General features: G+C 42.3%; 1 protein-coding gene across 1 annotated transcript in view; it reads left to right on the top strand.

Moving 5' to 3' along the window:
- Positions 1-3,220, top strand: part of SPTLC3 (serine palmitoyltransferase long chain base subunit 3) — a 78,486-nt gene extending 75,266 nt beyond the window's left edge. The window contains exon 12 of the mRNA XM_066180360.1: positions 1,422-3,220. Within this exon, the coding sequence (XP_066036457.1) occupies positions 1,422-1,535 (114 nt within the window). The 3' untranslated portion in view covers positions 1,536-3,220. The remainder of the gene's footprint in view (positions 1-1,421) is intronic.
- Positions 3,221-17,747: the final 14,527 nt, after the last annotated feature.

The raw sequence follows: 17,747 nt of genomic DNA, 5'->3' as shown, positions 1-17,747 counted from the left end.
AAAACAACATGGAAAACCTGCCTTGCATGTGTGCAGTGTAAAATTCCTGCAGCTTTTGAAGGTGCAGTAGCTATTAACAAGGTACAGTACCATCAAGGTGGTATTTCATAGGCACAGCTACATTCTTGTGTTGGTCCTTACCAGCTTTTGCTGTTGAATTGTGAGGATTTTGGCTGATGTAACTGGCAACAGGCAACAAGGTTGATCATCTCTTGAGGTTGCTGCTTTGATTTTCTTCCTTTCCCCTCACCCCCAAATGTCAAGCCCACTTGACATTTTTGGGCCATTTTTGGGCCATCACTGTGCATTCACTCCCTGCTCCCTGCACCTCGCTGCTTCCAGGGAAAGTCTGACACTCCCCAGTCATCTCTGAAGGTGCTTTTGCCACAGTGCTCGTGGCACTCATGCAGCTTGGGGGAATGGAAATGCCCCTAATTACTTTCAGGAAGAAAGCTTTTAGGAGAAAATACTTTGTGACTGTGCCTAAACCCAGGGTAACAACAGGTAACAGGCACAATTAAAATGTTTCCCTTTGGCAAAATTTGGTTTGTATCTCAGCCTGGAACTAAAGAGGAAAGATCCATGAAAGGGCAAGCTCCCAAGAATAACTTCCTTAATGACCTGGAAGCTATCTTTCTGCATAAACCATTACTAAATTACTTCTTTTTTGTTCTAAATTACTTCTATTTGTTCATGAGCTTGGTCTAGTGGCTTTACAGAAACAGGCTCAAAATCAAAATTGCCGTTTCCTTCTTTCATGCCAAAAATTTGGCTGCTCTTGAACAGGGGTCAGGTGCTGCCAAACACTGAGCTGCTTCCCTATGGTACAGAGTTCCTTGGCTACTTTTTGAATCCACTGAGAGCTGGGGAAACAGCCCAGCAAATTGCATTGCAGCACTAATGAACAAAAATTATTTGTCCCTGTGATATATAAAATAATGGCATTCACTGAGATGATCTTAAACTCTTCAGACTATTTATGCTGACTCTGCTCAGCACTGTAAGCTGAGTACTACTTAAGAAAATGCATTGGCAACTCCAGTCTTCGGGGAGCTATGGAGGAATGCTGAAGTATAGCCTCACACGTTTCTTTTGCACAAGCAAAGATAACTTTTTATCTTGGTTGTTACCTCTCTGTGCTTTTGGAAAAAAGTAATCTTTTTTACCTGTGCTCAATTAATGTACTTACTAATGAACTATAACCTCCTGAAGGAGTAAGTTCCTTTCTCATAGATGCTTCTGTACATCTTCAGCTGCACTGATGTTCACTGTTATAGAATGAAAGCAAAGTTTTCCCATTTGTCCTTTAAACTTTCTTTAATTGATTTTTTTAAATAATCTTCTTGTTCTGCAGTAAAGTAGAAGTTACTAGAACTTCATTTCTTTTCCAGTAGAATTGACAAAGTATCATGGTCTTACAGGTTTTGAATGCTCTGGATGAATTGGGTGACTTTCTACATCTGAAATATTCCCGATATTCCAAGTCAGCTCATCCTGAACTGTATGAAGAATCTAGGCTTGAACTTGAAGATTAAGTTTTCCACCCATGAAGAGAACATTATGATGCTATGAAAGGGCGGAAAACCTGAAAACTAAACTATACAAGTGCATTTCTTCCCTTCTAAGGACAATTTTTATTTCTCAGTTAATTGAAAGGAGGGGAAGCTCGGGTGTTGCATCATGTTGTATCAGATTTCTGTGTTCAAGAGACTGAAATATTGATACAGATTTGCCTCCCCAGGAGATCTGTCCTTCTTAAGGTATTTTTGATGCAGAACGAATGCATCCATTGATCCAGTTGCTAACGTACAGCTTTTGATATGGCCCTTTTTTATGAAGAGTCTTCAGATAGTCTTAATTGTGACTGAAATAATAAAGTTTAAAAAAAGATAATAGATTCCAGTGTAATATAGCTGAGCTTCATCAGTGAGACTGACTTTGATCTGTTAAAGAGCATAAATCGAGACACCGGTGTGGACTGCTACAAAGGAATGATCAGAAAGTGACCTCTTTAACTAAGTTGCACTATCATGCATTTCTCCAAGGACAGAAGGTGTTAGAAAAAGGCTGATGCTGAGAACAGGAAAAGTAGCCTGATGAGATCGTGTGTTTCTGACAGCAGGTTATGGGAAAGGGAAAATTCCTCCTCTCCACAGACCTTTTCTCGGTCACCTAAAGGCACTCTAAACTTTGAATTGTACAAAAATTTGGGCTTAGACATAAACAGAAATGCTCTTCTGCCAACTCATTTGACCTACAACCTCATACATCTTATCACTAAGTTCTTCAGCAGGCTTGCTCCCTTTTTGTGGAGCAGTAGTAAATAATTTTAATAAACATTTAACTTTCCCGTAAAAACCTTGATCAAAACAGTCAGATACTTGCAGTTCACAAACTGCAGATGACATTTATGGGCCCATTCCTAAGTTTCTTGAACTACTTACGGGCCTCATAAATTCACTAACAAGTACATAATGCTGAAGCTGTTACTTATGCAGAATGTGAAGTTCAAGATGCCATAAGTAGTTCTGCCACCTGTTAAATAGAAAACGCCACCATTTCTATACATGCTACAGTCATCCATGAAATAACATTTCTTGAAATATTCTTGTCTGTTTTGTGCATGTCAGGTGTTGTTCTGTCCAGGGGATTTTGTGAGTTGTTTGTTTTTCAAATAATTCTTGTATCTCCTAAAGAGGAAGATGCCCTTGTCCCCTTGTCCACTGACCGAGTGACAAATGCTCAGAGCTACCTGAAGGAATTGTTCCAGCCAGCAGTTTCCCTGCAATGCCAGCAGCCACAAGCATCAGGGTTGTGTGGGCTGAGTTGCTGGAAGGAGATTGGAGCATTTTTTCCTTTTTTTCCTTTTTTTTTTTTTCCAGTGTTGAAAAGCAGTTCTGCAGCTTTAAGAATGAACTCCAAACAATTCCACGCTCTCAAATGTCATTGTAAACACATCAGAGGAGAGATGTTTAGCTTTCTGTTGCACAGATGTACCACACTTTCATGTTCTCTTGAAAGCTGTGGTGTAAACTTAACCCACAGCTGCAATATTAGATTTAAGAACAGAACAATTAAATTGTGGAGTACCAATTACACTATATTACTCCATGCTTGTTAAAGCAGCTTTCAGGATATAACAAGGCTGACTGATTATGAGGGCCCGTTTTTTGTTGGATTTTTGTTGTTGTTGTTGTTGTGCAAGTTAATAAAAATCCAGTGGTGCTATAACTTTAAGAATTGATTACAACACATTCCGTAATATCAAATGTCTGCTTTAGGAAATGCTTATCAGGGGCTGGGGGAGGACTAAGTGGTGTGTCATGTGATTCCTCACTGTGGTAGAAGGACTTGAAAAGCACTGCAGAGGTTCAGGGGAGCTGTGTTTGTGGATAAGAGCAAACTCACTGTATAAATATTTAAATACTCGAGCACGGGAGGAGGAGAAATTAGGAAACATGAACTTCATCTTGGAGCAACCTGGCAGTTTGTGGTGCACAGCTTTGTTCCGTGCAGCGTGAGTGCACTCACTGTGAAAGGAGATGGGTTGAGAAATTCCTGCAACCTGTTCCTTGAGGAAAAGTACTGGATTTGATATATTGCTTTTTGATCTCTATTGCTGAACATCTGCGGCCAGATCCTCAGTTGACTTCTGACCTTCCATCTTGGGGTATACAGCCATAGTTTATATTTCAGCAAACATTATTACACGTGCTGTTGCAGGCAACACGCTATTTCTCTCAAAGAGAGGCCTGAGACTGATTAAACTACAGAGTGATCACTTTCTGTACCCCAATAGGGGAATGTTTTCAGTCTAAAGCTGAATTCTTCCTGCCCTCAGAACATTACTCTCACTCATATTAAGGAGACAGGACAGCTATTTTTTCGAGACTGTCAGTTGATTTATTATGTGCTCTCTTCTGATTTCTTCCATCCCTTACACACTAGAGAAAGTACAGACTGACTGCCCCTGGGCTTGAGGAACAGTTAGGGAGAAATCTCTGCTCCACTCGAGTAATAATAAAACTCCCAGGGAACTTCAGTCTTTTAGATTTTCCCTATGAGGTTTATTATAGTCTGGCACTTACTTTTCTAACAGTGTGGAGTTTTTCCTGGTTGACTTCAATTTTAATAGATTTAGAGTTGATCAGCGTTTGAAGGTTCTATTTTCGCTCATGTCTGAAAAAATCTGATGGAATACCCATCAGGGAATTTGCACCTCTAGCACAGGATCATGTATTTCCTAGAATGTGCTGTCTCTTCAGACACACATGTTCTTGGAAAACATAGTTCTCTGTAGTTGCTTTAGACGATAATGCCTTCTATAAATTAAAAGAGCTAGAAGAGCTCTTTTAATTAGAAGAGTTGCCTTCCATAAATTAAAAAAAAATGCTCAAGTTGTCATATTTTAATCCAGTGGAAACGTAAGTAAAACTGCACTAACTTTTTGTGGGCAAGCTGCATCCTGTTGTCTTACGTAAAATCTTGACTGACCTTTATGATATGGGAAAAGTCTACAGTTTCTGTTTGACAGAGAAACTAAATTGTTTGCCCTTTCCTGCACCTTTATCCATCCTCATCTCTTAGAAAGTCTTTTCTCCTGAGCTTACCAAACTTGTTGAGGTAGATCCCCCCTCCACTTCTTTTTCTGTTGTTATTTCTGTTCTGCTGTTTTCTGTTGGGGGAAAGCACACAGGCAGCTGCAGTGGAGCTGAGTGCAACAGTTGGGTATTCTGGGCATTGCCTCACTGCCTGCTTTTCCTGGTGTTCCCATCAGCTCTTGCAGACTTCAATCTTTCCTTTTCAAGTAAAAAGTTTCCTGCGGATAGTACTAAATTTTTGTGCTGAACCGAACCTGAACTGCCCAAGCTGTGGAACCAAGAATGGGCTTGTTCTGTCATTTATGCAAGCGTAGATCAGGTCAGGTCTTGCTTTTAAGTCAATACTGTTGGTTTGGAACTAGTACAGTTTTGAAAGGGACCTGTCAGTTCCTCTGAGGTGAGCTGCCTGCATTTGTTTCAGAGGGGTTTGAACACTGGTGTCTCTGGACTGTTTCACAGCCACTGCTCTTCACAGGGGACCAAGATGTGGAGTGGATCTATTTAAGGTAGGATTTCAGCTGGGTTTTGTTTTATTTTTTTTTTTCCAAAATGTGTTTGGTTGAAAGTGTGTTGCATATTTCCCTGTCCTGCCGAGACAGGGAATAAAGCAGTGTTGTAAGAAAAGCAGTCCGTACTAAAGGTGTTTATGTACTTTCTAGCCTGCTTCGAAATCCAATAGAGATTCTCTAATGTATGTTCTGCTTTTTATTTGTGCATGAAGTTTAATTGTTCTTCAATTTAAAACACAGATCAGGACCAAATTTTAAAGAAAACCACACCACCAGCTGAGAAATGGCAGATGCCATGCCATTATTGGCAGCTGAACATTCAAGCCTCCAAATGCCTTCACAAACAGCATCTAGGTGTTTCCCTCATTTACTCCCACATCCAGGGTGGTTTGTGCTCCCTGCAGATCAGTCCACAAGGTAATGAGAACTCACTTTACCCATCTGGGAGGCAGAACTTCAGGCTTGTCAAGATGGTCCCAAAACCACCATCCACCGGACCACACGAAATAAGTTCAGCACCATGGGAACAGGAGTGCAGGCTCTGAGTCAGGCTGGTTGCTCAGCACTTACTGAAGAGGGGAGTGTGTTTCCACATATGAGGCATGTCACTGACAAGTGGCATAAGGAAGCAAAGATAAATCTGTTTATGTCACGTGCTAACCAAATGAAAAGTGTAAGTGTAGTGCTTACACAGCATCTGGAGAGATGTGGTAGACCTGGAGACTTGGACAAGATCCGGTTGTGTACAGAGACCTTTTGTGCAAGCATTACGGGAGCTGTTGAATCTTTTTAACCAGCTAGGTGGAAGGGTGGAGAACATGCTCTTTAGTATCAAAATAGTGACTTTGAAGGAGGCAAAAAGAGACATCCCACCACCTGCATTGCTCCGGTTTGTTTATGAAGAGAAGGAAGGGTAGATAGGCTGCCACAGCAGGTGACCCTGATACTTGGTTCTCTATTCACAGAACCTTTTTGGAGAGTCACTTCTGCCAAATGCTGTGCTAAGGCCCAAAACTGTTAATTGTTATCAATCTACCCGAATTCCCACAGCTTGGGCTGCAGGGCTGGCCAGGGTTGCTTGAGCCACCAGCTGTAGCAAGCTGTGCTGATGCTGGAATTTACTTGGAGAGTGTTTTAGTGACAAGAGTGCACAGAATCATTGATGGTTGGGATGTCCTCATTGGGCACCACTGCTGGGACTGCCTGTGTTGAGGTGACAACTGCCTGTGCTGCTCTGCCAGGCATACCTGTTGTTGCTCCGGGACAGGCATGACAGTCTGTCCTCATCTTTGCAGATGTGGAACTTGGGCTGTAGGTCACTTCAGCAGATGAGCTTCTTTCTGGCAATTCAGCTGAACCAGAAGATTTAGCCAGGAAGCAGGACTCTGTAGGAAGTCTAGAAGATCAGTTGTCACAAGTGCTTGTATAACAGAGAAAGGCTGATGCGTGTGATGGGGCAATGGTGCTTTGCTTTTACTTCCATTGAAATTGTCTGAAGGAATTTGCTATGGATGTAAGCTGACTCTGCTATCCTGTGGACCAGAGTATTTGTATCTTCCAGTTCCTGGAGCGCAGAACTGCTCTCTCATGCCATGATGTGCCATCGAGCTTGTTGCCCTGATCTTTGGTGTGTCTGTCTCCCCAGACAGACTGAGAGCACAGCCTGCTGAGCCTGTGGGGTTCTGACATGACCCCTCGTGGTCCGTGACACAGCAGTGAGTAAATGTTCCTTGGCTCAGGCTGGCTTTGGTGTGCCGAGATAGCCTCGTCTGAAGTGGGTTCCTCATCTGTTCACCTCTCAAGCAGCTGTTCTGGAGTTCATGGAAGTGATGAAATCAGTGGGGACATTTCAAAGCACAGCTTCTCCTGAGTGTTTCCTGGAGCCTGCTCTGACACAAGGATTGTGTCCTCTCGTGTCCTGCTCTTGCCTTGTTGTTACCACACAAACCTCGTGATGTTGGCTCCCTGCTCTGTGCAGAAACTGTTCCATGCATTGCTGGGGTTCCTACTTTCATGTGGGAGCTGCTTTTCCAGCAACCCTCACACCAAGGACACAGCTACTCTCAGCTAGAGTGGCCAGAAGAGGCATGATATTTTTTATAGTTCCAGGACCATCTATTTACACTTTTGGCATTTCCTGATGTGCTGAACATCCTGATACAAACTCTCTGACTCCCACTGCACACTCCAATATTTTAAAACCTGCTCAGTGAACCACTGTAACCTAAGCATTAGAGCTCTGAACTGGATACAAGAGAACCAGTTCTGATCTGTCTCTGTTCGGCTAAGCAGTTGCAGATGAGACACATTAGTGTTCCTTGCCTCATTTCTATCCCTCTGTAGAACTCTGATAGCAATCCTAATTAGTTTGTAAAACAATAAGTTGAACTGATGAAAAGAACTACAAGAGCGAAGTGTTGCTATTATCTGAGTGATCTTTTAATTTCCACATTTTAATTTCCACATCTCCATTAATCCTGTAAAAGTCATGAGTACTCTGTTTACCAGACCTAGTGTATGAAACAGTACAATGATGAAGACTAATTATAAATCACAGAAAAAAAAATTCTGGTAAACAGATTCCTGTAACATTTCCATTCTGTGCAGGCTTTGTCAGTGTCATACGACAATGATGCCAGTTGGATTAGAAAGCTTTCTAAAATGTGAATCTGTCTTTTCAAAGATTTGTAGCCAAGCCTTTCCAGTTTGTTAAAATGTAATTAGTGTCTGCTTCTTAATATAATGTTCATTGATTTTTAAAGTACACACACTTTAAAGCTAGAAATAAATAAATAAAAAGAGAGATAATTCAAACCAGAGTGGAACAGCTCGGACAGTTTTACTCCTTTGCCAGGATCCCAAAGCTGTTGTGTTCAAACAATACCACAGTTTGAGTGGAAATGTGAAGATTAAGTCCAAACCCTGCATGTCAGCTTTTTTTCTTTTTTTTTTTTTTTTTCTTTTTTTTTTTTTTTTTTTTTTGCAAATGACTATCCAGGATTTCAATAAAATGTCCAACCACAACAAGATTATGTTGCAGGGATTTTTATTGCCTAACAGCTTGTGATAGTCTCCTGTTTCTCTAATATGTATTATAAACCTATGCTCCTAGCAAGGATCCATGGAATGTTGGTACCTAATTCAGTTAGGCTCTTCTGAAGAATAATTTGAAAGGAACAAAAGAGGGGAAAGTTCACAGAGTGATGGATGGTTGCAGAATCTCCCAGCTGCACATCAGGGTGGTGTGGCACAAGATGGAAAGTACATGAATATGGAACGTAATTCGGCCACACTTATGGACAAAATGATGCCAGTGCCAAGAAGACAAGTGGATGTAACTTGAAATTCAGACAGGAATTCAAAGATGTGACTGAGGAATACCCTGAGGAGAGAGCAGAAGCAACACTAGCACACATCTCCTCAATAAGAAGGTGGCCTTGAGACTAAAAAGATGGAAAGGGATATCCATGGGACAACTCTAGCCACAGGCAGGAGAGAGGATGATATTAGCTGGTGTGGGAGAGAAGCTGAGCATGAAGATGAGCAACAAATTTATTCAATTGGAGAAGGAAGACAATTCAGAGGCAAAGAAGAAAGGAAGGGAAACTACCCCCCAAAGACCAAATGACAAGACAGTGGAGGCAGCCAGGATTGAGACTCCACAGGAGAGAATGAAGGGGAAAATAAAAGACAGATCTTCTTAAAGAGGGAGAGGAGATCCCACCACACCAGTGGTGTCCATGGACAGCAGACAGGTTCCTTGGTGGTTTGGAACATGGGAGGAACAATGTGGAGCCGTAAAAGCAGAGAGATGCCTTGTTCTTCCATGAGTAGGAATGTTAGATGTGAACCAAGGGCAAAGAAAGTGAGGAAAAGTGGTGGAATTGAGGATTGTCTTCTATTCAGGACAAGTGATACTGTGGAAACAGGTGAAGAACAACCCCAACAGAGAGAGGACAGTGCTTTAAGTTACGGATGCTCTGGGTTTGTTTGGTTGGGTTTGTTTGGGTTTTTTTTCCACACAACTCTTCCAGTCCCAATGGGGAATGATAAGCTAATAAAAAAAAAGTTATATTTCCTCAGAACTAGCCCTGTGAAGGAAGCTGCTGAGAGGAAAGCAGCTAAAAGGGATTCCTCTGAGCGCAGGCTCCGTTTGGCTACTTGTGATACTTGCCTTCCAGGACTGAAAATTGCGGTGAGTAAAGCCAGCTTTCAAGTGTGAAATAGTGAGGAAAAGGGCACAAGAGCCCCGTCTGATTTTCATGCATGGTTTTAGCAGATGGGTAAAGGAATATTTTGGTGGTGAATATAGGGACAATGGACCACAAGAGAAGAGAGGAATACTGGCAACGAAGTATTCATTCTGTGCTGGTCCCAATACATGAAGATGGGGGTTTTTTTCTAAAGGTTTTGGAACTGCCATTCACTTTATAATTGCAGATTTGCTGTGTCATGCCACTGATGGTGAGCACAGAAGGAGTTCAGCTGTGTGATAACATCTAAGCTTTGTGTACAATCTAAGTGTTCTGGTCTCTATCTGTTCTTTAAAAATTAAGAGGCCACCTAAGTATTGAAACAGTCATGCCAGACAGTACTGGCAGGAGATGTAGTCAGTGAAAACACTTTACCAAGTGGTAAAAAAGAAAGTACAAAAGGGCAAAGGGGAATCATTGAGTTCAAAATTTCCCAGTTGCTTTAGAAACTCTTTGTAACAATCTCCTGGCCTGAGTCTTGTCGAGTCATCCCACCAGGCTGCAGACATGGCTTGGCTTAAGCCATTTCAATAATGAATCTCCATTACCTTGGCTTGCTTTGACTTAACCAAGCTACAGATAAAAGCACCTCAGTAGGCAGACAGAAGATCGTGAATTGCTTCAAAGTTTAGGTGACGGTAACTTCCAAAACAGGGATGGTGCTGATGACCACGAGGGAGCAGCAACTGCTTTCTTTGATACTTCTGAAGCCAGCAGGAATATTTGTCCGTGGAGTTGCCCATGGATGCAGCACACTGAGTTTGTTTCTCATCTACCCAAGATTAAATCACCAGCAGCCAAAACAACAGTCACTGAAGAGTGGAGAGCTCAGAAGTTTTGCATGTGGAGTCAGGGTCTTCTCTAAGTCAAATTTTATCTTCATGATCATCCTAAGGATTTGAATCTCAGTGATGTCACTGGGGGGAGTTCTGGGGAAGAAGAGTGGGCAGGGAAAATCTTCTTGACCTCACAACTTGCATACTCCTCTCAGTCTGCCATAAGAAGTAAGCTCAGATCTTGTAGGCACAGGACAAGTAGCAAGGAAAAGCAGTGCTGGGGCAAGAGAGCACCAAGTGGGAGCTCTGAAACGTCAACCTGAGAGAAATGGTGCAAATGAAATGAAAGCAAATCGTAATGGGTCTGCTAGCCATAAAAAGAGAAGCAAAAAATTGAGTCATGATTAATGAAGTTTACTGGTCATTGCAGCAACAAAATACAATCAGAGGTTTGACTGTGAATGTGCCCTGAGGAGCCCAGCATGGTGGCAGAGGTGTGATGAAACAGAGCCTACAGCACTGAGATGTACACAGCAAATGGGTGAGAAACCAGGAAAAATAAAAGGCAATTTTAGGAAGACTTAAAATAATTGAGGAGAGGGGAGGTATCCTGGATCCAAACACCCTAAAACTCATTGACACAGGGGAACTGAAGACCTAGAGGAGCAATGAAGAGCTTGCTTAGGCAACACACAATGGAAATTTGGCCATGGAAGAGAAGTTGTAGGGTGGGTCACAATCAGTCAGCAAAGGATTAGATAACACACTCAGGGGAACAAGGCAGGGATAAAGTGATGCTAGGTGTGCAGGGCTGGATTTGGGGTCCCACAAGGCCCTGTCCAGCTTAATCATCTACGATTCCATGGAGACAGCAATGAAAGACCTGCATTGTCTCCCTGAGAACTAATTTCGCTAGGTATGGGCTTAGGTCACGTATTACAAATAAGTCTCTTTTATGTAGGATTCTAGTTTGGAGTTTGCAGTGATTGATGGGTTCATTAAAACGTCATCACTGCAAGGGACAAGAATTTTCTGTTTAAAAATAAATAAATGACGACAGAAACAGCAAAAGAGCCTTCTGCTTTTTTTTCCTGATCCTCCCTGCAGCTTAACATGCTTCAGGAGACCACTTGGTGGGAGAGAGAGGAGACAGGATAAGAAAGGATTAGCAAGGGATATCAGCATTTCACTTAGATCTTTGGCTACCTGGTCGTTCTTGAATTCTACCTCCCAGTATCTTTCTCTTTTGTTTCTTTGAATGTCACACAAGTATCATTTTGGTGCCTAATAATACTTATACTCTGATCTCCCATTCGGTCTGGAAAAGGCACTTGGCCAAATTCTCACGTGGTTATAACTGAACTTTAACTGTACAGATGTGAGCAGAGTTGCACTTGAAGATCCAGCCCACTGGATTACTGCTTGTACAGCTGTGCTGTCTTTTTAAAGCCAAATTAGTCTGTACAGAAAGATTTTGTCCACAGAATCTGGCTGTCATCCTTGTGAAAGTATGTTATATATTCAAGTAGATCCCATGGGCCAAATGAATTGTACTGCTCTACTGATGTCAGTCATGTTACCCCAAGTGTGAATTTGGCCCCATTGTTCTAAGGCTAATAGAGATTTTTATTTTGGGGTTTTTTTGGTTTGATTTTTTTTTTTTTTAATGAAAGTGGATCATAAAATATTCTCAGATTTTCATCTGGTTTTGCTTATGATAATTATCCTTTCCCGGAGCTGAGTAGTAAAGAAAATATTCATATTCTCCAATGTCTGGTATAAATTGCAGAGCTTGTTTGCTGCAGCCCAAGACGTGGGCTAAGGACAGAAATTGATGCATTTGCCCATGTCTCTACAGACATGGCAAAGCCTCCTAAAGCTCTCTGGCCTATGTCAATGAAACACATTGATTTCCAGTGGCTTTTTGTACCTTAGAAAAAACTCTTCTGGCAGCAAATGCATCAAGATAACATTAAATTCCACCCCTTGTTATTAATGGAGACTAAAGACATGTTCTTTTTAACCGGTTTCCATCTTTTTGAAATAGTATCTGTACGGCTGACAAAATTAATACTGAGGGAGAGGGCCAGCATATTTTTGCTGACAGTTTGCACCCAATTAGGCCAGAGAAGATGTGGGGTGTGATTACAGTAAAATTAGCGGAACCAGGCAGTTGTTATAGGTCGTTCCTACTCCTGACCTAACAACATACCTGAGGGGAAGTGCAGCTGGGACACCAGTGCTGTCATTTTGGAGAGAGAGGCTGGCTGTCCCTGCCTGGCCACTGCTGGATTGCACTTGCTGTGTGTCACACCTGGTCCTCCCAAATCTGTGTTGTGTGAAATGCCAGGAATCAGAGTGGTCTGCCTGAATTATTGCATCACTGCTCGGTCCAGTTCTGAGGAACATCAATGACAAAGTTGGACCTGATATGGGATATGTCCTGAAATGCCATATAAGGATTAGAAGGAACTTTTAGAAGGAACTTTCTAAAGTATAAATTAATTTATAGCAAACCTTAACAGCTGGAGCTCTCCAGCCCTCTCTAAAGCAGTGGGATGCCTCACAAACTCTTGTTCACCAAACCTTTTGGTCAATTTGATGTTGCCGTGGATAATCACTGAAGAGGAGTGCCCCTGATTTACCAAAAGGCATCAGTCAAAGACCTCCTGAATAAATCTTTAAAGAAATAGGTGTGAAAATGAAGCACGGGGAGCTGGTACTGCCTCTCCAGTTTAGGAATCTGTCCCTGTAGGTGCATTTGAGGCTTCATCTGGGACAACCAACCTTCAGAGTCCACAGGAACTGCAAGGAACTTTTGACCCATCAAAGGGAGCTCTTTCGCTCTGAGCTCAGCTTCCTTCTGCCCTAGCACAGTCCTGCAGGGTATCTGGCCCTCTGGATGTTTAATGAAGAACCAAGACCAGTTCTACATCAGTGGTGTTGAGAGTGGGAGTTATTCTTGAAAGAGGATTGCTGATATTGGATCAGCCCTAAAAGCAGCAGTGAAAACTCTTCTGTGATTACGCAATTTTCTTTTCTTTCTGTTGTGAGCAGTGGTGGAAGAAAATGCACAGGGACTGACCCTGTGCCCATGTAAACAGTGTATCTGTGAAAACCATACTTCTTGACGAAAGGAAAATAATATCCTGAGCAAACAGATAGGAGGTAGCCTAACAGAAAGAAAACAAAAAAAGACAAGAGGGGTCTCTAACTCCTAGCAAAGTATTTTTTCTTTTCTTCCCCCCAACACCACAAGAATGAGCTAAAGCAGCTGAATCTATGTGTTTTCTAAAAGTCTGTGGGGAGTGTCTTAAAGGCGGATCATTAGGCAAGAAGCTTTCTCTGGCTAGATTTGTCCTTATTTGATATAAATGTTTAATACCCTTTTTCCTCTACAATTCAGGATTTTTTTTTCAGATGATTTTAATGCCAAAGACAGGCTTCATTTTCAGTAGCAGAAATTTCTCTCTGGTGTTTATGGGAGAAATGTCGACTGGACATAGCTGCAGGTACTGCAGGGCATGGTTCATGCTGTTCTTCAGAGCTCTATCTACTGACTGCTGCTCCTCACTTCCTAGGAACTCACTTTTTTGCCATCTGTTTATCTGTCAAACCTTCAGAGGCACACTGTGACTTCAGTGCCACTCTACTGTCCCATTAAAACGGTTCCATTATACACAAGTGCAAAAGAGGAGACCATTCCTTTTCTGTGGTAAAATAATTTTAAAGGTTAGCCTTTAAAATTAGGTGGACAGAAAGTTAGAAAAACATGTCTGCTGCCACTTTCTCCTAGTGATGTCTCCATTCAGTGGTGCTCTCTTAAAGGATGGATCGTCTCCAGTTTTAACAGGCAATGCCCTGGTACCCTTAAAAATGGTGGAAGCTGGAGCAAAGCTTTCCTAATGAAACTCAAAACCAGGGAAAATTGCCTGCTTTAGGAGCTCTTATAAAATCCTGCAATGCTGCTGTTCACAAGCTGGGGCACAGTTCAGTGGAAATCCAGGAAATTCACTGTAACAGGTGGAAACCAGGCAGGGCTTGGCAATCCAGCCACATCACGCTGCTGCTGAGGTCAGCACCACTCAGCAATCTGCCACTGGAGATTTTAGATGGACTCAAATTGCAGAAATCCAGTGTACCTTTAAGGAAGCTGAGTACATCAGAGTCAAACCCAAGACAGATTATTAATCCATAGAAACAAATATTTTCCGTTTCCATCCTGATCTGGCTGAAGCCAAGTGTTACAACATTTGTGTCAGAACCTCAAGGGTGAGGTTTTTGTCTCTTGTTTATAGCACACTCTACTCTAGATCAACATCTCTTGGGAAGCCTCTTACCTCATAAGGTACTAGGGAAATTCCAGAGAATAGGAACTGAGCAGATGCTTCCTTATCTCAGAAGGATGAAGAAGGTGACCCCTTTCTCCCAGAATCCCCAGAGAAAAACGGGCCAATGTGAACCTGATGTCAGTTCTGACAACTGCAAGAAAATCAGGTGCACGAAGGAGCTAACGTTATTACTGAGAGCTGACATGAATGACACCAGTCAGTAGAGCTTTGATCATAAAAATGGTGGTACAAAATAATTTTTACATGTCACCACCCAAGATGCAGCACATATTAAGTGAGTAAATTGTTATAACAGAAAGGTATTAGGAGGGTACTTTCATCAAAGTCCTGCAATGATTTGTTCTTGCCCCCAGGCCATTCATTATTGTTATCAAGGGTTTGGAAGAAAAAATAAAATAAATAAATCAGCTGCTGGAAAAGTTGCAGATATGCCACAGTGGTAAATAAACAAGACGGGTCAAGTCTGCGAGGCAAACTGCAACACTTGGCAAAGTGGACTCCTCTGAACATGTGTTTTAAACCAGCAAAATGCAAGGTCATACATCTGAGAACAAAGAGTGCAGATGACAGTTTACATCCTGGAAGCAGTGACTGTGACAGCCTTGGCCCAGGCACAGGCTGTGGGCTTTGTCAATGCATGCACAAGAACAGATTAAATCCAATCTCAGACCTCCTAAAATCTGTTTGTGTTAAATCTCTATAATCAGTTGTTCTCATTAGCCAGACCACTCTGTTCTCAGCCACCGTGTAAACTTCAGTGAAAATTTGCTTGCTTAGGACAATTTTCCCCCATTTTCCCACAAGTTGGAAAAAGGCAGAAGTATCTGATTTTGAACTTGTTTCTTCTCCTTCTGAAATGCCTTATCATCTGTAATGAATATCCTGAAGGTTGCCAGTTATCACACCAATTACCTGACAAGAGGCCAAGTTTTTAGGGCAGCTCTGCCAATTTAAGGGAAGAAACAAGGCCTTGTGGAAATCAGAGTCAAAACATCACTAAAGATCTGATGGATAAATGGTGATGTTTGATTGGAAAGGGTCACTCATGCATTCTTGAAGCTCATAAACCCTTCAAGACTGAGCAGTTCATATTGTTCTTCCATTTAGGTAAGACAGTATTTCTCAGGTTTTCAAATGGTAAAAAATGCCAGGATCAAGTTATCTGTGCAAACTAAAGTAATTTTCCTTGTGAAAGAGGATTAGGAAAACTTCTCATCACATGACTGCTCTTGATTTTTCCACAAGTTCCCTACCTTAATGATTTTCCATTTGCATTACTAATTAATACAGGTTCCCAAGTTCTCTGTGATGTCTGAAAATGCAACACAATCTGTAAATCACTGGGGTGCTCTTGGAAAACATCCCGTTGAGTCATCACTGAGCAGGTAAACTGCCAAAAACAAACATCAGCCAGCCCCACAGGTGGGGATAGATGACAGGTAGGGGGTCAGAGGGATTTCCTTACCCTCTTGGACTTCTCCAGAAGCACATCAACCACAGGAGAAGCTGCCACACTGCACTGGTGACAATCCAGCCGTTTCTTTGGAGGTTCTAGCTTGTTGGTACAAGTGCTTTTAAGATGTACTGTTAAGCTCTAGAAAGAGGTAGTGCACACTTACGCACTTGCCCATATTCCTCTCCCTAGGAACACTCCAAGATTGTTTTTATCCAAATGTTTGTGTGATTGATGGTAAAGCAGACACCCACCCACCCCTCCCCAGAGCAGGGCTGCAGTCTTTGCATTAACCACTGGAAGTGCCATATTTTCCTCTCTGGAAAAGGCTTGTGGCTGGTAATTTAGAGCCCTTGCAAGCTCATCCTTGTTAAAAGATTCATGTCTTTCCAGCACAGGTGAATAGCATCCCTTTTCTGAACTTTCTGGTGAAGCTGGGTTCCCTCTGTAGTCCTAACACTGCACATCCCTGCTGTACCTTTCCTTGCCTTCTGTGAGCTACAGCCTGTCCTTCCTTCTGGCCTGATCAGCACAAGTCAGCTCAAACCTGAATAAAAAGCACAGCATTTTTAGTGAAGGGACTCCCAAGTTCAGCCAAACCTCTCGCAGCTCCTGTGTGCGGCAGCAAAAGCAAGGACAGAGGCACAAGCTGGCAGAGCAGGACTGGTTCAAGTTGTGCCAAGGGAAATGTAGGCTGGATTTCAGGAAAAAGCTTTTTAGAGAAAGGGTAATAAAGTATTGGAATGGTCTGCCTGGGGAGGTGGTGGGTTCACCATCGCTGGATGTGTTTAAAAAAGACTGGATGTGGCACTTGGTGCCATGGTTTAGCTGAGGTTAGGGTTGGGTTGGACTTGATGATCCTGGAGGTCTCTTCCAATGATTCTGATTCTAGTTGGATAGCTCAGCACCAGAGCACAGTGCTTATGCTGTGTGATGGTGACACATCCCTTTTTACTTGGTTGGTTGTTTTTCTTCCTGTTTGGGTGTGTTTGGATTGATGTTAGGGGCTCTGTCAGGAGGGGGCATGTCACAGAGCCTGACTGCTCCTGCCTGTTCTTCCAGTTGCAACCTTCTGGGAGAACCAAGCTACCCTCTGCTAAGCAGTGTCCAAAAATTGGAAGTGAATGGGTTTTTTAATCAAAATGCCTCAATGTGTTCATTTCTCAAGCAAGTGGATTTGGCTTTCTGATGAAAGATTGTGATTGTGAGCGCCCTCCCTGTACGGACTTTTTTCTTTTGCCGTCTTCCAAGCAGATTTGCCCTGCTATGACTCTTGTCTTGCAATGGCAGGAAGGCTCCTGGATTTCCTGTCTGTACCCAATGAACATCACTTAGCATCCAGCCAGAGGGCTCGGTCAGGATGAAAACAATACTGAATTTTTCAGGTCTCATTTATTTAAGAGAGTGAAACGTCTTTCTTCTCAAAGTGCTTCTCTTTAGCTTTCATTTCCTGTGCACAGAGTAGCTTTGTCTCGAGTACAATAATTAAGTTGTTGACCTTCCTTAGAGGTCAAACATGGCTCCCCTTTGGAGAAAGATAAAAACAAGCAATAATAGACACTTTGACTGGTTTAAGATACTTGGGTCTGCGTATCCGTGATGTTGCTGTAACTTCTGCTGGATATTTTTCTCAAGATAATTCAGGGTGACGTGCTGTTGGTCCATTTATTTTGGTAGGAACATAGTATTTACTGGAGTTGCATTTTCCCCATTCTTTAGGAGAAGAAAAAATTCTATTGTAACTTCATCAAAGAGCGTGAGGTAGCATGCATATGGTCTAATGAGAATGTTTCGTGGCATTTT

Source organism: Chamaea fasciata, unplaced genomic scaffold, assembly GCF_029207755.1.
Source record: "Chamaea fasciata isolate MVZ Bird 193981 ecotype frontalis unplaced genomic scaffold, bChaFas1.0.hap1 SCAF_3, whole genome shotgun sequence".
Classification (NCBI taxonomy): Eukaryota; Metazoa; Chordata; class Aves; order Passeriformes; family Sylviidae; genus Chamaea; species Chamaea fasciata.
The sequence above is the reverse complement of the archived record's forward strand: the minus strand, read 5'-3'. Positions and strand labels throughout refer to the sequence as shown.